The 24,501-nt window shown below is 46.7% G+C and overlaps 2 protein-coding genes across 6 annotated transcripts in view; one reads left to right on the plus strand and one right to left on the minus strand.

The window, feature by feature from the left end:
* Nucleotides 1–93: 93 nt before the first annotated feature.
* Nucleotides 94–24,482, minus strand: BLOC1S2 (biogenesis of lysosomal organelles complex 1 subunit 2). Of its 4 annotated transcripts, none has more exons than XM_088476201.1 (6): nt 24,426–24,482; nt 20,947–21,075; nt 18,711–18,827; nt 17,257–17,376; nt 16,377–16,481; nt 94–895 (listed from the first exon to the last, which is right to left on the minus strand). In XM_088476201.1, exons 2-6 carry the CDS (start codon nt 21,029–21,031, stop codon nt 864–866), a joined length of 459 nt encoding a protein of 152 aa, XP_088332327.1. In that variant the 5' UTR covers nt 21,032–21,075; nt 24,426–24,482; the 3' UTR covers nt 94–863. The 4 variants fall into 4 exon arrangements, with proteins under 4 accessions (XP_088332327.1, XP_088332323.1, XP_088332335.1 ...); XM_088476197.1 differs by having other exon boundaries at nt 24,396–24,481; XM_088476209.1 differs by lacking the exon at nt 24,426–24,482 and adding an exon at nt 22,118–22,230.
* The window catches only part of SLC25A16 (solute carrier family 25 member 16), a 48,752-nt gene continuing 48,091 nt past the window's right edge, over nt 23,841–24,501 (plus strand). For both annotated transcript variants that reach the window (XM_088476180.1, XM_088476192.1), the window contains exon 1: nt 23,841–24,497. The gene's annotated coding sequence lies outside the window, so the exon portion shown is untranslated. The remainder of the gene's footprint in view (nt 24,498–24,501) is intronic.

A 24,501-nucleotide genomic window follows, 5' to 3' on the forward strand; every position in this document is an offset into this window, starting at 1 on the left:
CACAAGCGCACCAATTTTGTTTTCCCAACAGCACTCACATAAAATACAGTAGTATTATACAAAAATGACAAGCACAAAAAATAAAGCCTAACAAAAAATACATAGTCATTTAGAGGTGTACATAGTTGCCACAGATCTGCAATCTCTTACATTTTCCCAATACAATAAACTTGCAATAAACTGTAATTATCTCCACTGCTTAATTAGAAAAGGGGCGGTCTTATTTAAAAAATAAATAAATCAGTCACTCAGTGTCGGTGTGTGTGGCGGGGAGCCAATGCTTTGGGTGGCATGGTACCACAGCAGGAGGAGGCTGTGCCCTGACAGCGTCACCCTGCAGCTCCTTTACCACACATATAACACAATCACTCCTCACACTCTACCTCCGGGAGCGGCTCCGACACTTGCAGAAAGTTTGCTGCCATCAGTCTGGGGATGTGCTTGGCGCTGTGAGGAGCCTATGTGCTGGTGCGGCAGCAGCTCCCCATGACACCAGGCAGGCGTACAACAGCAGCGGCGGGCTCCTTACAGTGCGAGGGTGATGCCATGACATCACCCTCGTGCTGCACTACTGGGTGCTGGGCTTCTGAGGCTCCAGAAGCAGTTTCAGGTTTATTTTACTTCAGTTGATCTACCGGCAGATGCCTCGTGAGATATCGGTATATCGCAATCTACCGTATGGCCAGGTCTGGTATAAGGCATACCAGGTCATTAATATAAAGAGACTATGCACTAAGTGGTCTTGTGAATAAGCTTGTATTTCATGGATTCATAGTTAAAGTTCCAGAGAATGACATTAGGTTTGTGAATGGTAAATCATTCCTTTGGCATTAGAGAAGAGTGTGGTTTTTGAAATGTTGTCTTCATCGCTTCTCCAATTTTTTGAACTTTGCTTCTGCAAATTAAAACAAAGGATATAATGGTCATTAAGATTAGAATACATTACTAATGTTTTGTTTTTTTGTACATTTGATGGTTTCATAAAAACAGTTTCGAAAATGAAAAAAAAAAAGGGATTAGAATACATGGCGCCTGATCTTTGCAAATTAAAACACAAACTATCTTACAAAGCACAATTATTATACGTGCGGCATAAACTTTTGATAAGATTGAATATTGTCAATTGTATAATAGAAATTCCACTACAGACTTTCCTCCCCTCTCTATAGGTGCCCACACACATAGCTATGTGATCTCAATCACACGATGTGTACAATTTCCCCCTGAACTCTCCCCGGGAGCTCCCTGGCAGTCCTGCACACAATTTGGTCTGAAAATGCTGCCAATGTGACACACAGTCTATTGTGCCTCCTAACTACTCCAGTGCATCCTGACTTGAGATTGTCAGATCTGCCCTACAGCACGGCAGATCTGAAGATGCGATGTGCGACCTGCGGGGAGGCGCATCACATCGTGATCGTGAGTGGGGACTCATGATTTACTCTCAATTCGGCCATATTTTACACGATCTATCGTTCCAATGCATCGGAATCGGCAGGATCGGGGAGAATATCGCTATGTGTGTAGCCAGCTTATGACCAACAGCATAAGATACTGTACATCTTATAACTGCCTGTTAAATACAAACAGCACAGGATGTTAGCACTCAATGATCAAATGCATCAAACTAATTTCCCTGCTCAGCATCACTCATCATTTACTTAAGCTAATGAGCGGATAATGAGGCGTTTATAAAGCAGTATCTTTTGGGTCTTTTCCGTAAACATATTGATTATTGTTTTACTGTGCGTTACACATGTATATACAGATCACAATTTCAGTAACTTACTAATTACTACAACTATAAAAACAAAGAATTCAGGAGATAATATGGAGCCATAAAAATGGAACTGTTCTCTTAAAATAAAGCTGGCAAAACACTATATAATATATTGGCTGATCTTGTGATCAGTGACCATCGTATAGTGTGTAACCTTAAATCCACCCAATTCATTGTTTGATGAATGGTCGCATCTTCCCATCTGATGTGCTGCACATCAGGTGGGATGATGCCACGGAAAACACAATCATTAAAGGCTTAATGTAACAGCATAGCGTCGTCGTACGGCGGATCGTGCAGTGTACGGCAACGCGAAATCGAAACATCGCAACGCTACATCGCCGAGGTGTGTAGACAGCTTAAGGCTTTTATAATGCATTACTAAACAATACTACTCCAAATATAAAATAGATAATATTTGATAAAAATACTATACACACTGGAGCTAATGCAGAGTGAGTACTAAGACAGCTTGCATAGAGTCTCTCATGTAAAATCACTCTGTGCATAACTAGGAAAGTGTAGAAATGTTTATGTGCACCTGGAAAGGCAGCACAGGTAAGCTCAGGGGCATTCTAACATAGGCTAAGTACAGTAAGGACGTGTTTGCAAACACATGCAGACCAGGACAGTGTTGGGTAGGTGCAAATGCATTGATGTCGATGGTCATAGTAGCAAACAACATATTGTCTGATAGCAAAAACACCACCAACACTGATATATTTGTTGCTTTGGCATATATTATGATTGTGTGTGTCTTTTGGCAAAAGTGTGATATTTTCCTTACAGAGTCGAGAATGGTCACTTAATCACCCCACAGCCTCTCTCCAATTGACCAGTTGGAATAGTCCCTGGGCACGGATTTGTTTGGGATTTTTGCCTGTGTGTGCCAAGCCATCTGTTCGCCTAATGTAGAGACTGGAATTGCCATCCTCATTTAATCTGGCCCATTGCCATTGAAAATGGCAGCGCTTATTTTAGTGAATACATCCAGTGCGAAAATATCTTCTCCACTGGAACCATCCACCAGACTCCGGAGTTCACCTGGAGCAGGCCTGACCATGCTTTGCCAGCCATCCCTAATCTCTACCATCCGCAGTCCAGATGAGCCCATTCTCGCTCCTCCATCATTCTAGGCTGCACCTACCCGCTATTGTTAGTGGCTACCCATGTAGCAGAGTACTTCAACAGTGTATTACTTCAGGATTGGGTTCCAAACTGCTGTGGCTCCACTTGATGGATGTCGTCCTGCTCCATCTGGATCCTACTGCCACTAGACAGCAACATGGTCCTTATAGCACCCAGGTCCCCGCACCATGACTCTGGTTCTGTAACTGCATCTGGGCTATTGTATCGGTAAGGACCCTGCCCAACACCCATATACCTGCTAGGTCTCTGAGCAACCCATGGCCTCCATATTGGAAACTGCACGAGTTAGACCACTGCCTTATTCAGACTCCCATACCTTCATGGTCTCTGCACCCTCTACGCCTACAAGGCCCTGGCTCCCATTCAGGCCTCTGCACCACCCTGGCACATACACCTCTTGGCATCTGTGTGATACCGGCCCTTACACCACCTAGGCCTCTGCACCAGGACTCTGACTCAAACTTCTGCTATAGCTACCCAGGTTTCTGCACCATCCACCTCAGTGTCCTACAATCCTCAGTTATCTCCACCATGACTATTGCTCCACTGGCCCTATATCTTATTACACGGTCAAGGTCTTCTACCTTACATCTCAAGACTGTCCACTCTCAGTCTTCCTCCTAAGTCCCTATCACATCTTAAGATGAATTGTCTAGCATTCCCGCTAGGCTGTTTCAGCGAAGCGCCACACCTTTCCCGATTTTAAAAGGGTAAAATGCGCTCTGCCCTTGTGGAGGTGCCTCACTGATCACAGCCTGACGTCGGCGGGGCCGCGGCGCCCTGTCTTTGTCTCTCCAGTGTTTCACGGGAGGTTAAAGTTGGGGAGGAGCAATGCAGGTAGAGCTTTGGGGAAGTCCAGCATCGCCGTGTTAGTCATGCCCCCAGAATGATGAAAAAAGGGCATGTCAACAAAACCACAATGAAAGTAAAGCGATCGCTAATGCATGTGTACATTAATACATTTCGGCAGAAATTAATTTCTTATTGGCATGAATAACAGCAATAATAAATTATAATTATCTGAGTCTAGGACCTAGTAAATAGTAAACATGCCCCTTAGTACCCCTAGTTTTCATGTTAAATCTGTATGCTAAGGAATACCCATGTGGATTGTTTTCTTCTACTAAAAAATATTATTCATAGGCGACTGGGAACTTCTGTCCAATTGGAATAGAAAGGGAAACTTCTTCAAAATGTAAATCTTTTGGATCTAGAAAGGCTGAATCCTCACCAGTGGTGCTGGGCAGTATCTGTTTTCTGCTAGGAGTTCCTATTTATATTTCATCTTGTATCCAAAAATGTTAAAGCTGATGCCATCTCCCTATACTCTACTAGACCAAGATTATTAACTAGAATCCATAGATGTATGTATGTAGGTTAGCGGTCACAATATTTGAAGGAATAACTTCTGAAATTCCTTATAGGAAAACTTGATTGTCAGGAATCAGGCTTACCCTCAGGGTCGTGCTGCTCTGTCTTGGCAGGTGGCCTGGCTTGGGTGTGCTGTCGGCGAGTTCCTCGAGTGGCGGTGGTTCCAAGGGTCCGGAGCTCCGGCAGCGTTCCCTCCGGCTGCGGGCACTGGATGTGGCCATGGTGGCTTCTGCTGAGCTAGGTGAGTTGCTTGCGGGGATTTGGTGTGGTGGTGGTCTCGATGGGCGTGGGGTTCATTTGGCGTTCCCGTCTGCCCCGGACACTGGGCACCACCATAGTGGTCATCTGACTGGGACCACCAATAAGCGTCCAGTGCTAGCCAGGCCGATGTCCATCTGATCGCATCAGCCAATCCCTGTGCATCATCGGGTATATATGCCTGGTCCTGACTGCATTCAGCAGCCTGTGCTTCGTCGCTGATACTTCTCCTTGGCTCCAGCTCCCATGCTAGTTGTCTTAGACTTTCTGACAAATCCTACTCCAGCTCCAGTTGCTAAGTTCAGTCCTACTCCGGCTCTACTCCAAATCCAGTTTATATATCACGTTCAACTCCATTTCAGCTCCACCGTGAACTCTCAGGGCCTGATTCAGAGTCGGACGCTCTGACAGAGCACTCGCTCTGAATCAGGGCCGGCCTTCTGTGTTTTTAGAGCGGCCTCCTGGCCGCTCGTATAGCTGTGGGTGACCACCCACAGCTATAGCGAGCGGCCAGGAAGATGGTCGCGATGGTCAAGACCAACGCGACCATCGGGCTTGCGACGAGACCCTTGTGGTAGGGTCTCGTTGCCACAAGCCCAAGAGTGCTTTCGGCCCTAACAGAGCCGAAAGCACTCCCACTGACATCACTTGTGATGTCAGTGGGGCCGGCCCCAGACGGTAGGCGTTCCCATGGGAACGCCTCCGTCTGGGCAACCACACCTCCGGCCCACCCACCAAAGGGAGCGTGCTGTCACTCAACATCGACAGCACGCCCCCTTTGGTACGAGACCCGAAGCTACGGAGTGCCAGTCGCTATCCGGGTTTCGCGCATGCGCACGACGGAGCCGGCTTCGTCGTGCGCATGCGCACTGGGCCACCATCGACCCTCTTGCGAGCGCATAGCGCTCTCGAGTGGGTCTGAATCAGGCCCTCAGTCCGGTCCCACTTCGGCTCAAGTATATGTTCTAAGGGCCTGATTCAGCAAGGAATGCACGGATGCAGATGCATGCACCCATCCGCTGCGAGAATATGCTAATCAATGCACACGCACAGAGACCGCAGCACAAGATGCAGACGCCCAGCCCCATATTAAGCTGCCAATCTCCCGTTACTCACAGCCCCATCAGTACGCAAGATAGCGTAAACATCAGTAACATCGAGAACCATCGGACCCATTATTATAATAGTGGTTGACCTGACCTTCCGCAGGATTCTGGCTGCTTCCTGTATACAGCTTACGGTATGGCTGAGGATGCCGCCGCACTGCTTTAATTATGCACACTCCTATAACGACGTTATAATGCCTGCGTTCGCCTGACCACCCTCCATCACCACCCACAAATGGCACTTCCGGTCAATCAATATCGGAAGGGTCTGTGTACACACGGCGTGTAGTCTGCGTACCTTGTGCAAATACATCGGCCAAGTGCGTACGTTCTCTCCTTTGCGTTCCTTGCTGAATCAGGCCCAAAGTCCGGTACCATTCCGGCCCCATTGCTACTATAAGTCCGGCTTCACTCCATTGTATGTTCGTAGCTCTACCCCAGGCTGGGTCCACAGGTTATATAGTGCTGACTGCATTAGTATTCTTATACTGTACTGCTGCCTACCATATTATCTTTTACATCTATGAGGAAGAGTTAAATACAACCATCTTTACTCAACACCTCCCATGCCTCTCTCGAGCTGGTATCCAGCTCTGCTCCGGGCAAACCAGAGTTCCCAGCCTTCATCCCAAGCTTCTTAATTTGAAACTGCTAAAACATATCTTGATGACTACAGTACATTAAATTACATGGTCACAGTTAATAAATACATTTAAGGATTTTCCATGCATTTAAATCTCGTAGATGTGCTTTCTGAAGGGGTGTCCTTGTAACTTCTTGGAAACTATCTATTCCTGCTAGAGTAGCTCTAAAATTATTTTGAGAGGGCCATTGCATTTCTTTTTTAGATAGTTTGGTCATGCTGGCTAGATAATATTGATATCAGTCCAGCACCCATTTCAGCTCTGTAAAGCTTCTTGAAAATCATAACAAGGTTTTACATTTTGGTTATGGGTATGCACCGGCAGACAGACCTCTACGTCTATATGTACGGTAACTAAAGACAGGTACACAATAGACGATATGATAAGTCTGGCGGATCAGACGACATATTGGGCATTGTGTACCTGCTATGTTGCTGACGATGCGTGCTCCCACGTGTCATCAGAGATATCGCGACGGGCGATATAGTCAGCGGGGGCCATGCTGCCGAATGTAGCACGGCCAGCGCTACGTTTTTGCCGGCATCGCCAAGTGGGTACGCACACGACATCAGCTGGGTACACATCATTTAGTGTGAACCCAGCATTACTACCAAAGTATTAAATAGCAAATCCCCATCTCACAATAAGTCACCTTTCACATGAGCAAGTCTTTTGATGACTGTTAGCTGCCTTGTATTTGCATTACAGAACTTGTTTGTAAAAGGATTTACAGCTGCTGCTCACTCTTTAGACTTGTAAAAGGTGTGGTCAGCATTTATACACTCCTCTGTTTCTCCCAGGCATAGCCTGTACAACAGGTTCTGGACCTTGAGCTGGGTACACACCTGAAAGATATATCTGCAGATGGTGGTTGTTCATACATACTGAACAACCGTCATTGCCATCTAAAGATATATCTGGTGTGAGGACATTGGCCAATTAATCTTTTACTCCGTACACACTGGCAGATCGTCTTTGTGAAATGTGCAAAATATTCCTGTAATTTACATAGTGGGCTGGTGTATTGAAGAGCAGGGAAAGGAAACAGGCCTCTATTCTCCTGTTATCCTCTGCTGCTATATCAGCATCTGTGTCATAGGGCCCAATTCATTACAGATCGCAACTGCGATTACGCAAGCAGACGGCCATTTGTTGTGTCGCATCACAGTGCGCGAAGGCTCAAATGCGATCATACTGTGATTGCAGTGACCACGCAGACCCATCGCAGAGTGATTGACAGGAAGTGACCATTTGGGGGTGTTGACAGGTGGGTGATCAGCGAAACGCAGGCGTGTCAGTGCATTTGAACGCCGTTACAAGGAAAAATATAACAACAGCCATTATTATTACAAATTAAAACACTGCTGTTTGCAGGTCCTGCGTGGGAGAGCTGTCCTATCACATGCACTATGAAGTTTGGGTGTAATGCGGTACTTGGTAGGAAGCTAGAGTCTCGTAATGTCCACCAAACCATGCCCTCATTCTGGCACCCAGGGAATGTAACCCTCTTACCACGCCCTTGTTATGCCACTGGTAGAAAATGCTGGATTGTCCTTAAACAAATCATTAACACAGCTTTGCAATAAAGCTGGGTAAACACTAGGTAGTCGAATCGGCCGGACAGCCGACCCGCCAACCTGACGATTGGTAAATGTATGCACACTTACCAATTGCCCGCCCGTTGTGCCAGGCTAGACAGCTCAACTGAGTGCTCATTTAAATTTGCCCGCCCAGGTGAGCTGTCAATCACCACCGGGTCCCTGCAGCATATGTGTATAAGCGATCGGCAGTTCACCCGTACACACCAGCACCATTCAATGGAACAGGCAATATATCTATTAGTGTGTACCCAACTTAAGAGAATAAAAGGAAATGATTAACGGAAAAAAAATAAAAATACAATTTAAATAAAAAATGTATGTGTGCAATGGGCATGTGAGCAGTATGTATAACTGCAGCATTTATGTGGGCAGTATGTATGGGTACAATAGGCATCTTTGTAGCATGTATGTGTACAGTGGGCATGTGTGCAGTATACATGTGTAGTTCCTGTGCACGCTCTGGCAGTGAGGGGGTTAATACTGTAGCAGAGAGCACTGGCCGCTGTCAGGGTGTCACAGGGGAAGATATAGGGAAACGGGGGGAAGTGCAGGAGCCAGTAGCAACAAAAGTAGTGGTAGGGAGGGGGGAAGCTAATATACCCCAGCTGTTGTGCTAGATAGGTGCACAGTCCCCCAGGCAGTATGAGGGGCTGTCCTGTGCCTCACTGAATTCGGCATGGGACGGACACACAGTGGGGGGCAGGAGCGGTGGACGCACAATGCCGGACTCTGCTCCGTGGGTATGACAGAGACCTTCCGGCGGGGAGCGGGGGACAGGCACCGGCAGAGGGACAGGCACAGTTGGACGGGCGGCACACTGTCAGAGCAGCCAGCTGCACAAGCACACACTGCGGCTGGCTTTTAGGGACTGTCATCCAATGACAGCCTGACAGTCGTGGCGGAGGCATGTAGCTTCCCTGCAAAGCACTGAAGCCACGCCCCCCCATCCATCATTCTTCGTAAGTTTCTGGTGACTTCCGGGATTCCCATTAGACTCCAAACCCCAGGTTAGGCAATACCAACTGCCAGTGGCATGGTGTGCCGATCTTGTTTATTTACAAAGAATCTAACTGGTATGAAACTAATTGAGAGTCACCTTGCCGTGTGTGTCCTGGATGTTAATGTATAATCATCTCGGACATAACATGACAGCGTAGCTGTGCCTTCTCACAAAAGGTTTAACAAAGAATATATTTTAATATGTTAATCTTTAGTCATATTTGTTATAAGAAGTGCACAAGTTTAAAAAAAAAACCAAGAGATATGGTAAGAACTTACCTTTGTTATCTCTGTTTCTACGAAGTCCATAGGGTCCACAGGGTTTACCTTGGGGGATATAGCTGGATCAGGATCCATGGGCACCACACAGTTAAGCTTTTAGCTCCCAGGATGCACTTGGGTCCTCCTCTATACCCCGCCCTGAGTCACAGGCACCTCAGTTGGTAAGCAGCCTAGGCTGGAGGAGGAGACTAAACAGAGAGAAGGAAGACTGGAACACACAAGAAACCATACTCACAGAAATGGGAGACGGAAAACCGGTGACCAGCCACACAGCCCATTTGAAGCCAGGTGCGTCAGGGTGGGCGCCCTGTGGACCCTATGGACTTCGTAGAAACAGAGATAACAAAGGTAAGTTCTTACCATATCTCTTGTTTTCTACTTCAGGGTCCACAGGGGGTCCACAGGGTTGACCTTGGGGATGTCCCAAAGCAGTTCAACTAAGGGCGGGGACGCTCCTGTGCTGAAAGGAGCACCCGGCGCCCAAAGGATGCATCCTGAGAGGCGAAGGTGTCAAACGCATAGAACCTCAAAAACGTTTGAATTGAAGACCAAGTGGCCGCCTTACACAGCTGAATAGCAGAAGCGCCACGTCTAGCAGCCCAAGAAGGACCCACAGAACGAGTGGAATGAGTCTTAACAGAGGCTGGCACAGGTAAACCCTCCTGTGCATAAGCCTCACAAATAACGGAACGAAGCCAACGGGCTAACGTTTGTTTGTTGGCAGGCCAACCCCTCTTGTGAAAACCAAAGAGGATAAACAAGGAATCAGACTTCCTAACCGAAGCCGTCTGGTCCACATAGATTCTAAGCGCCCGGACCACATCTAAGGAAGTCTCACCAGCAGAAAGATCAGGTGACTGAAAAGCTGGCACAACAAGTTCCTGATTAATGTGGAACTTCGAGACCACTTTGGGCAAAAACTCAGGACGAGTGCGTAGCACCGCTCTGTCCTGGTGAAAAATCAGGAAAGGAGGGCGACAGGAAAGCGCCCCCAATTCAGACACCCTCCTGGCAGAAGCAATTGCCAGGAGAAAAACAGTCTTAAATGTCAGCCACTTGAGCTCCACCGACTCAAGAGGCTCAAACGGAGGACCCTGCAGGACCCGCAGAACCACTGCCAAGTCCCAAGGAGCCACAGGAGGCACAAAGGGAGGCTGGATCCTGAGAACACCTTGGAAAAAGGTGTGAACATCCAGCAGTATTGCAATCCGCCGTTGAAACCACACGGACAAGGCAGACACATGAACCTTCAGAGATGCAAGGCGTAAGCCGAGGTCCAATCCTGATTGAAGAAATTCCAAGATCCTAGAAACTCGGAACACCTGAGGATCATAATGTCTGGACTCACACCACTGAAAGTAAGTGTGCCACACCCCGTGATAAATCCGTGCTGAAGCAGGCTTGCGTGCCCTGAGCATGGTACCAATAACCAAACTGGAGAAGCCCCGAGACCTCAAGACGGCTGTCTCAAGAGCCACGCCATCAAAGACAGCCGACCCAGATCCGGGTAAAGGCAGGGACCTTGAGACAACAGGTCCCGACGCTGAGGAAGAAGGTACGACGCGTCGATGGAGAGGCTCCTGAGATCGGAGTACCAAGGCCGTCTGGGCCACGCCGGAGCCACCAGCACGAGCGTGCCGCCGTCCTGCTTGAATTTCCGCAGAACCCGAGGAAGTAGGGATATCGGAGGAAACAGATACGCCAGGTGAAACGTCCATTTCACCGACAGCGTGTCCACCAGACTTGCGCCTGCGTCTCTTGTCCTTGACCCATAAACGTGATTGAGGAACGGGAACAATGACCCCTGCTTTCAGCAAAGACTCTATAGCCTCCTGAATCTGTAACGCCTTGGTCTTGTCCTGAGAAGGACTGGTGCAGAAAAACTGGTGGGGTGGTCTGTGCCGAAAAGACAGGGCGTACCACTGGGAGACCACTTCTCGAACCCAGGCATCCGTGGTGGTATTGTGCCAGCACTGGGCAAATAGAAGAAGTCGGCCTCCCACTCTGAGGTCCCCCAGAGGGAGGCCCGTCCCATCAGGCCGCAGGTTTATCTTCCTGCTTGGAAGAAGGGCGCCGAGCACTCCAGGCTTGCTTCTTGGGTTTAGAGGCAGTCTTACTCGCAGACTGTCTCGGGAAGGACTGACCTTTTGCCTTACCCTGAACCCGAAAGGAACGAAAAGCCGAACTCCGAACCTTAGCGGGCAGTGCCGCCGAAGGGAGGAAAGCCGACTTGGATTTAGCCAGAGTATCCACTATTTTGTCCAAGTCCGGACCAAATAATAATTCCACATTGAAAGGTAAGGCCTCTAGGCCTTTCTTTGAATCAGAGTCCGCTCTCCAGGACCTCAACCATAAGGATCGGCGGGCAGGCACCGCTGCAGCCGATACCCGCGAAGTCAGCAGACTAGCATCTAAAGAAGCTTCCCCAATGTAAGAAGCACGTCCCTCATCTGTCCCAACAACGCCCTCTGGACATCCGAAGCGTCATCCGGGAAGGTATCTTCCAATGCATTGGCCTACCCCTCAATGGCCTTGGCCACCCAGGAGATGGCCATGGACGGTCGGGCCACCGCCCCGGAGAGGGAGTAAATAGACTTTAAGCAAGTCTCAACTTTCCTGTCCGTGGGATCCTTCAGCGAGGATATCGACGGTAATGGTAAGGTAGCGCCCCGAGTTAAACGGGTGACATGGGAATCCACCGCCGGTGGAGTTTCCCATTTTTTACAATGTGCCTCAGGGAAGGGATAATTAGCAGCCAACCGCTTCTGAGGAAGGAATCTCTTACTGGGGCCTGCCAAGCTACCGCCATATGATCCGTCAACTGATCCGACAGGGGAAACAAAGCAGAAGCCACCTTAGTTTTTTTGAAACTAGGAAACTTCGACTTAGGAACCGGTGCCTCATCCTCTATAAGAAGAATGCCTCGCACCTCCTTAACCAGTGCTCGCACATTAATGGACGACTTGGTATCCATTTCCTGGACCGAGGCGTACGAGTCAGTGTCATCAGGGACCTCCCCATCATCTGAGGAACCCTCTGAGTCCGATACCTGAGCTGCCCGCGCCATGAGTGGGCGTTTTGAAGCCCTAGAAGGCATGTCAGTCTGCAACATTGACTGAAAGGCCGAGGATGCGGCCACAAATTTTGCACAGAGTTGGAGAGCACATCCACCCAGGGTGGAGGAGTCGCCATAGGGGCCTGAAAAGGTACCACAGGCTGCTGCGGCACAGTGGAAGCCTGTATATACATAGGCAACCCCGCATATGGACCCACAGACTGAGACCCAGGAGGACTCCGCAATAACTGCGGGACACCTGGGGAATGGGGGATGGTCGGCTGGGGTAACGCCCTAGTAGGGAGAGCAGTCGGGACCGACAGACGGTCCGCAATGGACACCAGCACTTGAGAAAACATCGCCCACGGTGGTTCCTGCGTCAGAGAAGGTCTGGATGGGCCAGGAGCCACCTGGCACCGACTACACAGGCCATCCTGTGACAAATCCTCCCTATCCACTCCTGCAGAACAGCGTCCGCAGGAGACCAACACCGGAGCCACTGAGCACTCAACCTCCTCATCTGACATGACAGAATATATTATATATCTGGCAACAGGGCAGAAGTAAACGCACTCACCGGTGTGTTGAACAACAGCCCACAATATGGCACTGTGTCGCACACAACTGTATGTGACGAACCTCACAAATACGTGATTTATATAGGTGAGGTCTGTAGAAATGCCCCTCCCCCACACACCTGTAGGGCTTGTAGGAGAGGTAAAGGGATAGGTATAGGCTGACAGTAAGCGGAAAATAAGCACAGACAGGCAGCACTAGCAAAAGTCACATACCATGCAGAGAAGATATACTCACTGCACCTTTCCACTACAATCAACCTGCCCAGATTCAGTGTCTGGGAGGGCTATAGTGCTGTGTACGCTGTCCATAAATCGGGGGAGAGGTACACAGGGGGACCGGTCCGCGTGCTCCCTGAAATCTGCATTGCCACAAAGAAAATGGCCTCCAGAGACCGCAGAGGAGGAGAGGCCGAAGAGTCTGCAACTCAGCGACGCCAGACTGCGTGCTGAAAGGCGCGCTGAGCTGAGGGGAGGAGCCACTGAACAGGGAAGGCTTCCTCCCCTGGCTGGCCATAAACCCAGGGATGCTGGCTTCCCGCTTGCCTGTTAACCCTGGTGGTCTAGTGGTCTGGTGGTCTAGTGGTCCCACGGGTTATGGTCGCCACTACCAGCAGCCTCCGGTCTGTCCCTAGGACCGGAGGCTAAAGGACTGCATCTTAAGGCATTCCGCGCGCCGCCGCTAGCCAGCGACGCGCGGCTTACCTGAATCCCCGGCGACTCCGGCAGCAGTCCTGGGAGGTAGACAGAGTCCGGCTAGTACGGACTCTGTCCTCCCGCCGCGATCCCCAGATCAGTACTGGCGTCGCGGCGCCAGTCGGGGATCAGAGCGGCAGTGTGGGAGTCTGTATAGACAGCCCTTCGCTGCCGTCTGTAGTAAAAAGAGAGATTAAAATAAATCAAATCTACCCTAAAATAAAAAGCTTCTGGGGGCTGCTCCTGCAGCCCCCCTGCGCGGTGACCGACTCCGGCCGGGCACCAACTTACACTGAGGTGCCTGTGGCTCGGGGGCGGGGTATAGAGGAGGACCCAAGTGCATCCTGGGAGCTAAAAGCTTAACTGTGTGGTGCCCATGGATCCTGATCCAGCTATATCCCCCAAGGTCAACCCTGTGGACCCCCTATGGACCCTAAAGTAGAAAATATATATTAAAACAAAAAAGATTTGAAACCAAAACCAAGTGGTCAGTGTGTGTTATTTTGTGTAAAGTTCATTTCTACTTTACTTCTATCAACAGTATTACAGTACTGAAGTATGTTTTACTACCTACTTTACGTGACTAATAAAAAGTTAATGAATAAAAGTAATGTGGACACGTGCGTTTCATTGTGTGCTTTTTTAATTTTATTTTTCAAAGTATGACTGTGTAGGTGTTTCTGGTGGCAATGCAATTCCCTTACTCTGCAATGTACAATTGAGGCATATGAAATACCAATTTTAAACTAAGCAGAAATATACCCGTCAGTGCATACGCAATGTAGGACAATTGTAGCATCGCTTGACAGTAACTGTCGGATTACAATACACTCAATTTTATTATTAGCTGCAATTGCATCCCTTTGGATGCAAACATCCCAGAGAAAGCAATTAGATTCTCTATCCATTTGGTCACTGATATTTGATCGTATTGGATAGATTATCGATCTATGTTGATTCATTAACAATTCAATAAAGAACAACTGGATTTAAAATATTGAATTACAACCTTTGAGGCCTTATCAACAGCATATTCATTCGTATCTGAATTGTTACATTTACTTATTAGAATTATCCATATTATACAAAATTGATGCTTTGCACAGGTGGTTGTACAAAAAGATGTACAGATGGATGAGGTGGGAGCAGACAAGAAGATAGGAGGGAGGTCAAGGATAGGGAGTGGCAAAGCTGAGACAAATGGGGGTGACGCGGGGTTACAAAGTTGGCAATGGACCATCAAGGTTGAAGCTAGGAGGAAAGGCTTTTTAAGGAGCATTTAAAACATAGTAGACTGTTGGAGAGTCAGCTTGGAATGGAGAAGCAGTATAGAGATGGGCAGAGCTGGGAGACAGAAGCAGAGTGGTGGAAGAGGAAAATTAGCTCTTCTGATTGAGGATGGATTCAAGTGGAGAGAGAGCGATAGGAAGGTCAGAGGATGCAGTAGCCCACAAGAATCTCACTGAGAGCCACCATGCACAGACTACACTGCTAGCCACATAGAAAGGGGGTTTAGTGGACTGCCCATGAGAGGATGGATTGCACAATCAGTGAGAAGGTGGGGAGCAAGGTGAACACAGTGAATTAGGGAATAAATGTAACAGCAAAGCATCCAGCTGTGCAGGGTGTGGGCAGACTATAGTGTATTGGAGCAGTGTCAAGGTACCAGTGGAGTACAGCTGGGACAGGAGCTGATGAGAGACAGTACACCAGAAAGGAGAGGGCCTAGTGTGGATTGGTAATTAAAAGGGAGCAGTTGGGTAAAACAGATTGTAGAATAAACTTGAGTTTATGTATGTATTTGTGTTATGCTGGGTACACACTGACAGATATATTTGCCGTTCAATCGATCGGCCAATGTATCTGATGCCCGTCAGGCAGTGTGTACCCGCAATATGTCGGTGAACGTCGGCGTTCACCGACATATCGCACTGGATGTGCTGCACAGCCGATGGACAGATATTTCTGCAGAAATATCTGTCCATCGGCAAGTGTGTACAGACCACCCGTACACACACAGCGGCAGCCGCGAGGGGGACGGGACACGCACCTGACCCACCCCACGGCCGCCGGGTCCCGCCCCCGGGACCTGAGGGCACAAGCAGATGATGGCCGTTCAGTGTGTATGAACGACCATCATCTGCAGATCACTCGATCTGCAGATATATCTGTCAGGTGTGTACCCACCTTTAGTGTAAAATATGTGACATGTATTAATATAGTGTGTGTTTATATATGTGTCACAGGAAGGAGCAGTAACTAGATCAGAATAATTATTCCCCTGCAGAACTAGTGTCTGACTAAACAGACTGTAAATGCAGGGTACACACTTAGCCAACGGTGCCACCGACTGATATTGGTGAGCATATACACTGACCAATCGGCTGTAAGATATGTGGGTCTTCTGTACACACACACGCAGATGTGATAAATATATCTTTCAGATATAGCGCATCTGCCATGCTGCACGGCCAATGGAATGCCGTTCACAGATATGTTGTTCGCATAGCTTGTGTGTGCACACAATATATCATCCAGTGTGTACCCAGCTTCAAGCAACTTTGCCCCTGTGTTAAACGTAATGCAATGTTCCATTCCGTGCATAGACTTGCCTCCTGATTGATAAATTCAAAGGAAATGTAGCTAGGCAATGTCTCTTAAATAGTAATGCAGCAATATATTAAAGGATTTTAAATCCCTATGAATTTCCAGACAAAATACTGAAATGGCAAATCAGAAAACCCAATGTCATACTAAAAATCAGCATCATGTACAGGAACAATTGTACAAAAAAAATAAATAAAATTGTTGAAAAAAATCCCCCACTATCAGCTGCCATCGTACACTCGCTGCAACATACCTAATCGCTTTGAATAGGCGTCCAGCTTGTACGCTGCATTTTCCAAAGATGCCACTTGTTCTTCTATCTGATTTATTTGTTCAAGGTATGGCTGGAGACTTGCATCTGTACAACAAGAATAAAATGACTAATATTTTGAGATCGTTTAACGTGTATGTTTAAAATTGCTGATTTTATTTGTTGACATCTGGATTCATTGAAGAAAACTTTGGGACCTACAAGGATGTAAGGGCTGGATTTTCTGGTCATTACCTAAAGTACAATGACACTTGCAATACAGAAGCTGCTGGCTGGGATAACCGTATATTATACAACTTCTGCATAAGTGAAAGATCTGTGACAAACATTATAGTCTACCGAAAAGGAAATTAAGTAGATGCCCACCCATACTAAATATTTAATGGTAAAATCCACTTACCCCAACCAGCAGAATGATGGGGATCAGATGCGCACACATAATAGCGCTTCTGTAATCACGTATTTAGTATCAGTGGAAACCTTTTGTAAATACAAAGATTATAATAATACGGAGTTTTAAAATGAAAAATATATTACTACTTTAAACATTTTCATAAATACAATAATGTTAAGCACAGTTGTAGTATCTATTCTACACAGTCTATATGGTGACAACTGGCATTGTTGTTCCAACTTATTTACATTGGACACAGGTTCAGGAACCCCTTAAGTCTTACACATTCAACAATGTGTCATGATATCACACAGAAGATGCATCTATACTGTTCTCCCACCTGATCCTTCCTACCAGTACACATTATGTAGGACCGAATGGGGACGTCACCACTGAATCTGCAGGATGGCTGGGGTAACAAGTGTACAGTGAAAAAGGATGTTAATCTGTTTTTACTATTTTACTTACACTTTTTGTTCAAGTCCTTGAGATTCCGACTAATATTTCCGGAAATGTCTTTCATCTCCATGTACTTCAAACATGTAAGTTTATTCATATTTTCCAGGAGTTTGTAGTCTTCACTTGTGGCTGAAATAATAGTTTTGAGAAACTCTGAGCAATCAATGGCAGAAACCACAAATCAAGGCAGCATAAAACGTGATCAGAACTGGGGAGGTGGGGAGTATATACACAGAGAACAGAGGGCCTGATTCTGACCCGGTCGCGAGCGCTCGCAAGCGGGTCGATGGTGCCCAAGTGCGCATGACGGAGGCGGCTCCGTCGTGTGCATGCGCGAGACCCGAATAACGACGGTCAAGCCGTCGTTATGGGTCTCGCGCAAATGGGAGTGTGCTGTCGATGGTGACTGACAGCACGCCCCCTTTGGTGGGCGTGCAGGGGGCGTGGCTGCCCAGACGGAGGCGTTCCCATGGGAATGCCTATCGTCTGGGTCTGGCCCCACTGACATCACTAGTGATGTCAGTGGGAGTGCTTTTGGCTCTGATAGAGTCAAAAGCACTCCTGGGCTTGCGGCAGCGAGACCCTACCACAGGGTCTCGTCGCAAGCCCGATGGTCTTGACCATCGCGACCATCATTTTGGCCGCTCGCTATAGCTGTGGGTGGTCAACCACAGCTATGCGAGCGGCCAGGAGGCCGCTCCAAAAAGGAGCAGGGACGACCCTGATTCAGAGCGAGCGCTCTGTCAGAGCGTCCGGCTCTGAATCAGGGCCAGAGTTTCATGTACCTGCTGCTGTTAGGTCCATCAGTACAAGCAATCCGTGCAAGCATTTTTACTTGTTAAACAAATACTATACTAATTTTAAACTACAAACGGTGATATACAATCCAGCTGTCTATATGAAACACATATGTAGTTGGGCTCATTAATAACATTGGTGTACAAGTGAAATAGCCTATAGCCAATTGTGTAAAAAGTTCTTCAGCACTCCATGCCCCGTTATTTTGTTTTATATTAGGTAATCACTGATCCAAGACTCTTTCTGACAAACTCTGAAATGGCAAAACGCATTAAGCATTTGCTAGGAAAATGGTGGTGTAAAATCCTGCATGGTTGGACTACTGACTTGTGTAAATTGCAATGTTCCATGTGCAAATGTACTTAGCCGATGTACTTATCTTTTCCAAATTGTCTTGCTCTAGAGGGGGACCATGGTCTTCTTACCACTCACTTTTGTCTCATCTGTTAATTTGCAGTAACATGAGAGAAACAATACCTCTACGCAAGGGGTATTAGAGGCAGATTTTATTGAAAGGGAGAGAGAGCTGGAAAAAGCTCAGTTCTGACATGGATTTATTTTTTTAACATTACATTATTCTAATGACCTATGCCAATGAAATATGCATCTCAGATGTATCAGTACAAAGGTTTGATGTTAGCAGTTTTACAGTATATCCTACTTACCTATCAGTTCACCAGTGAGGTAACATGACATTTTACTGAACATATCTCTGCAAAGTTCATTAATATCTGCTTCCGGTGGCTCCACTGCCTCTTCTGCTGTTTCAACTGTAGAATCATCTAAAATGAGCAATATAGAACTAACATGTTTAGCAGATGTGGTAATTGATGCACTACAAAAAAAAAAAGAACATTAATTTAGATGCTGATGTTCATATGTAATCATATAAAGATTTACCGCACGTGTTTAGCTCCCGGATTAAGTGCCTGGAGATATTAAATTATATCCTGCGGTAAACCCTGCGGTTAATGCACGGTAGGACATAGATTCCATGTTCAGTGTCTGGAGCTATCCAATTACCAAGCACAGTAAGCCCGGAGGGTGCACTTATCGTGGATTTCTGTTCACACCCTCCTGAAGTGCAGGCATAAATCCACGATATAAGTGCACCATTGAGGCTTACCATGGGCAGTAATTGAATTGCTCTGGGCTCTTAACCTGGGAGCTAAAAGAATGAAAGGAGTGTTATATACATGTTAAGACAGAAGAAAAACAGGTTGTGATGTTTACATTACTTGGGAAAACTGGGTTTTCATACCTTACAGGAAAAAGTGTTAGAGACATACAGTATATGCTACTTCCTTACAGACACACAAGGAGGAAAGTGCAAACGCAAAAGAGTAACACCTGGACCTTTTTGATATTGGACTTGTGAAAGATTACAAAAACACTAGACCCATGCCTCTGCCGTGTCCAAGTACAACACCTCCATCAGCTCTCCATCGCTGCAACATGGTTATCAGTTACTTATGTGCTGTGGTGCCATAACTCCTAGAATTCATTCTGACATTGAGAATCACTCATTTACATCCTCGCAATCTTAATATTGGTTTTTTGTTTTCAATTTTTTTTGTTATACTGTTTATAGTCTATGCCAGGGGTAATCAACATGCAACCCTACAGCTGCTGTGGAACTACACATCCCAGCATGCCCTGCCACAGTTTTAGCATGCCCTTATAGCAAAACTGTGGTAGGGTATGCTGGGATGTGTAGTTCCACAGCAGCTGGAGGGCTGCATATTGTATATCCCAGGTCTATGCACTTTCCTGTGCCTGTACATTAAACTTACAAAGGATTCAAATCTGCTTAATTTAATTTCCCCCCTTAACTCAACTACACCTGCAGCTTTAATAGAAATATGGATGGATTCAAAATAAATTGAAAGCTTTGACACAATGGCTTTTACATAGTGCCTAAAGTAAATCTAAAACATGAGTTGTCCCAAATATTGCTTGGTGTTCAATCCTGAGAGCTACTATGACAGAAGGAAAACAAAACTCATGACAACTCTAAGCCAGAGTCACATTTTGGATGCATCTTATGTTGTACTTCTACGTATAGGGAGCATAATATATGTATACTTATATAGTCCACTAGGCCTTGTGAAACAAATTATCTTAACAGATTCTTTAAGTCTGTAATATAAGAATTATGCTGCTTGTGTGGATAAGTAAGGTTAATTAACATAAGGACCATAGATCTTAATACTGACACTGTAGTCAATATAGTCATTATTCTGATATATATTTTGGGATCCCAAAGGTAAGTAGCGGGGTGAGGTGGAGGGTTAGTGTTAGTGGTTAGGCCAGTGGTTCCCAAACATTTTTGAATCATGGTGCCCTACAGTATCAGCATTGTTTTCATGGCATCCCTAAGTCAAAAGTTTGCTATTGAGAAATTCTGAAAAAAAATTAGTAAAGTGAAGTAAATTGTGCTTACCTGTCGTCCTTAGGCTCAGTTATGTGGTGTTGGACAGGTTTGTGCTTCTGTTTGTCCACATATTTACATAATATTGACCACAAATAATTTGATTTGGTGCAGGACCACCAACCTGGGGTACCCTTGTAAGTGTCCTGAGGCGCACAGTTTGGGAACCACTGGGTTAGGCGCTAGGGGGAGGGTCAGGGTTAAGCACCCTGGGGGAGGGGGGGCAGGTTAGGTACAGGCACCAGGGAGGGAGGGTTACGGTAGGGGGAGGGTTAGGATACCTACTGGCAGGTGTCAGTATCCTAGCCCTGTATGGATACCGGCGTCGGTATTCTGACCGCCGGCATCCCATGCCCATCAGGACACTACTTCTCTGCTAAATATGCATGTGCTCTAGCCAGACTCAAAGTGGAAACATTGAACACGGCTAGTAGATAAGCATATGAATATCTGATAGGAAGAAACCTCACCATGCGATGCTGAAGGTTGAGATGCATTAGATGCTATAGATTGCTCATCTGAAGGTAGTTTCTCTGGTCCTCCCAGCTCTGCCATGCCAAGAAACGACCTATGTATCAGTCTGGTTGGACAATATTATTCTGTGATAAAAGGTAAATGACTGTTAGAAGAAAAACAAGATTCCGCCTCATCTCATTCGTAAGCACCTGCCAAATCTGTAACATGTTCCTACTGCAAACATATTTGGAGCATCTTATTAAGCTGTGTATAAAGACTTGTAGAATTCACCCAAACTTTCACATTTCAGACATTGGTTTCAATTAACAGAATAGGTTTGAATTTTTCCCCATATTCATGTTTGAAAAAAAAAAAAAAAAGGCTGATTATGTAAATCGAGTGTGATCTGCTTCTCTTCATTAAGAGTATAACCTACAAAATATTCTGACAAAATACCACAAGGAACTTGAGACTATGTCTTGGTGACATATTAAGACGTGAGCATTCTAACGGTTTGCAAATCATCCACAATAAATACGCTCACTGTCATATCTGACAACTTTCCGTCAATACCAGGGACAGTGTCAGCTTTCACTATAGACCAGCAGCAGAGCACCCAATTCTATTCCTCTGTAGGAGATTTCCATGTAGGATGTATGTATTGGAGTGACAAAGTAGCCTATATAAAGTAAATAACAGTGTGTGTCAAGTATATAGCTGGTGAGTATGGCAGGAGCTGTGCGTCCATTACATTTAATTATTATCAACTATGAACTACAGAAACACTGATGTTCACATTCTTGTAATTAGAGGTTACTAATCTTTTTAAGTGATCGTACTTCTTCAGTTTATCATTTTTTTCTCATAGCCCCTGTCGAATGTTATCATTAACATTCCATAGAACATAAGCCTTACAGGAGTTTACACCTATAATCAAATATTAGAAACATGAAAAGCCCTCCATCAATGAACAATTAACCAAAATAATAACTAAATCTGCATCTATAAATATTAGTGAAAACCAAACACTCAGCCATTTAATATTGCAATAATATCTTCATGGTTTTATTAACACAGAAACACAGTGCTCGAAGTGTGCCAGTATAAAATGGTATGGTATACCGGCACTTCAAGCACTAAGCCCTGCTGTGCCGCCCGCCGAAGATCTGCTGCTCACTCATATACCCGGCTGTTGAGTCTGTGGCCTCCTAATGTCCCGTGTGTTGGGTTGGGTTGCTCCCTGCTGACGCTGGGGCCGGACAAGGCCTCACGGGAGCTGCCAATGTTGCGGGAGTTGCTGGACCCTGCCGGGGTCATGGACGACGCTGTAGCTACTAGTGCTGCTGCAGGTGGCAGCGTGGACCGGAGCTAATGTTAGAGCCGGGATGAGAGTTAGTATTGAGCCTGCTGGAGCTGTAGGGCCACGGCTGTGAGGAAAGCGGTAGTACCTGGAGGTAAACGCTGTTACTGGAGTACCGAAGGGGGGAGTCCCTGGAGATGTGGCTGGAAATGGTTTGGACCTGCTGAAAGGTCTGAAGCCACTGTGGGGCATAATGTGTAAGGGGCATTGATACTGATTGGCATCATTTATACTACCAACTTTGTAGAGGGCATTACTGTGTGGCATTACTTGTAAAGGGCATCACTGTGTGTAGCATATGTGTAAGGGGCATTACTGCGTGTGGCATAATGTGTATAAGAGGCATTATTGTGTGTGGCATAATGTGTATAAGGGGCCACTACTACTGCATGGCATACTACGTTGTGGTACACTACACTAATAAAAAGGGGGTCGTCTTAAGGACACATCCTCTTTTGAGTGGGTATGCCCCCTTTTCCGGTGTGAACTCCACTGGCGTGCACATAAATATAACCTTAGACTTTGCATAATACCCCCACTTCAACCACTGCACCCAACTGAGGTCTAACCACACAGTACAAGGTTACTCTTTGGCCCATATCCATCTCAGCCATTAGATATAGCCTCAACGCACAGCCTCAAACTAGAGGGGAATATGTTCTACAACGCACAGCCTCAAACTAGAGGGGAATATGTTCTACAACGCACAGCCTCAAACTAGAGGGGAATATGTTCTACAACGCACAGCCTCAAACTAGAGGGGAATATGTTCTACAAAATTTTCTCTGTCCTCTTTTCCAAGTGATTATGATTACAGTCGTTTTGCCGGATATTATTATTACTGTAGTGTGAACCTGGCTCCGAACAGATGGCGTCTACAATGAAGACAGACAACCTCTAGGAGTTCTGTGTGTGACGATAAAGATCACGTGAGGAAGGATGTAAATATGGAAGTATTGTGGTACCAGGTGAGCTGCGGGATATGCCGAGAAGTGATTGTATGCACCTGTGGCTGGCCCTGTGCTTAGTGCAACATAGAGATCAGTGCATGGGTGGTGCCAAGTATACAGGCTACTCGGGGCATGAGCCCACCATTGGCTCATGAGAACCCCTGTATGCCTCGTACATGTATAGTAACACCTCCACCCTGTAAATTAGTACTTGGTGTGCGACTGTACACCATATTGCATCTTATGCTGATTTCTACACTAACATCAGCTAGCCTCCTGGTCTATGACGGCCAGGGGAGATGTCTATTTGTGTCCTGTAAACTTTGGTCACTGTGTGATTGCTGTGCTGGTGATTTGGAACAAGGCTTCTTAACAAGGGATATCTGGTGATGGGAGACACCAAAGCTAATGAGGCACCATCTGTGGGAAATGCATTGATCAAAGTGGGAATTTTGTAGTGGGGGGTACAATGGAAAGTCTAAGGTTATATTTAGGTGCAAACCATGGACTGCGCACCGGAAAAGGGGGCGTGTCCACTCAGAGAGTGTGACCTTAAGACACCCCCCTTTTCATTAGTGTATCACAACGTAGTATGCCATGCAGTAGTAATGCCCCTTATACACATTAAGCCACACAAAGTGATGCCGTCTACAACATTTGTAGTATAAATGATGCCCCCCAGTATTAGTGCCCCTTACACATTATGAGAAATAATAATACCTATTATAACATTATGCCCCACAGTGGCCTCAGACCTTTCAGCAGGTCCACACCATTTGCAGCCACATCTCCAGTGACTGCCCCCTCCGGCACTCCAGTAACAGCGTTCATCTCCGGGTACTACCGCTTTCCTCACAGCCGCGGCCCTAACAGCTCCAGCAGGCTCAGTACTGACTCTCATCCCGGCTCGGACATTAGCTCCGGTCCACGCTGCCACCTGCAGCAGCACTAGTGGCTACAGCGGCGTCCGGGACTCCCATGACGCCGGCAGGGTACAGCAGCCGCCGCCGCAGCTTCCGCAACTCCCGCGAGGCCCTGTCCAGCACCAGCAGGGAGCACCCCCAGCCCAACACACGGGACTCTGGGCGGCCACAGACTTAGCAGCCGGGTTGGGTGGTATACAGTGTAAGCGGCAAACACGGATAATCACTACCGATGCTGATACACAGTGTCTGGAGCTGACCGGTGACTTTTGCAGGGTGACAGATGTGTGATGTCACTTCCTGTACTGTAGCTGGCTCCTACTAGAAAGAGGGTAA

The sequence above is a fragment of the Taudactylus pleione genome, unplaced genomic scaffold (assembly GCF_031769625.1).
Source record: "Taudactylus pleione unplaced genomic scaffold, aTauple2 ptg000016l, whole genome shotgun sequence".
NCBI lineage: Eukaryota > Metazoa > Chordata > Amphibia > Anura > Myobatrachidae > Taudactylus > Taudactylus pleione.

What these genes read in the sequence shown, in the direction of transcription:
- BLOC1S2 (XM_088476201.1), bottom strand. Translation starts at nt 21,031, where the DNA reads ATGGCAGAGCTGGGAGGACCAGAGAAACTACCTTCAGATGAGCAATCT. An exon ending in CAAGGACTTGAACAAAAAGT is followed by an intron (nt 16,482 to 17,256) that starts GTAAGTAAAATA and finishes CTTGTTGTACAG; the next exon opens with ATGCAAGTCTCCAGCCATAC. An exon ending in CGCCTATTCAAAGCGATTAG is followed by an intron (nt 896 to 16,376) that starts GTATGTTGCAGC and finishes TTTAATTTGCAG; the next exon opens with AAGCAAAGTTCAAAAAATTG.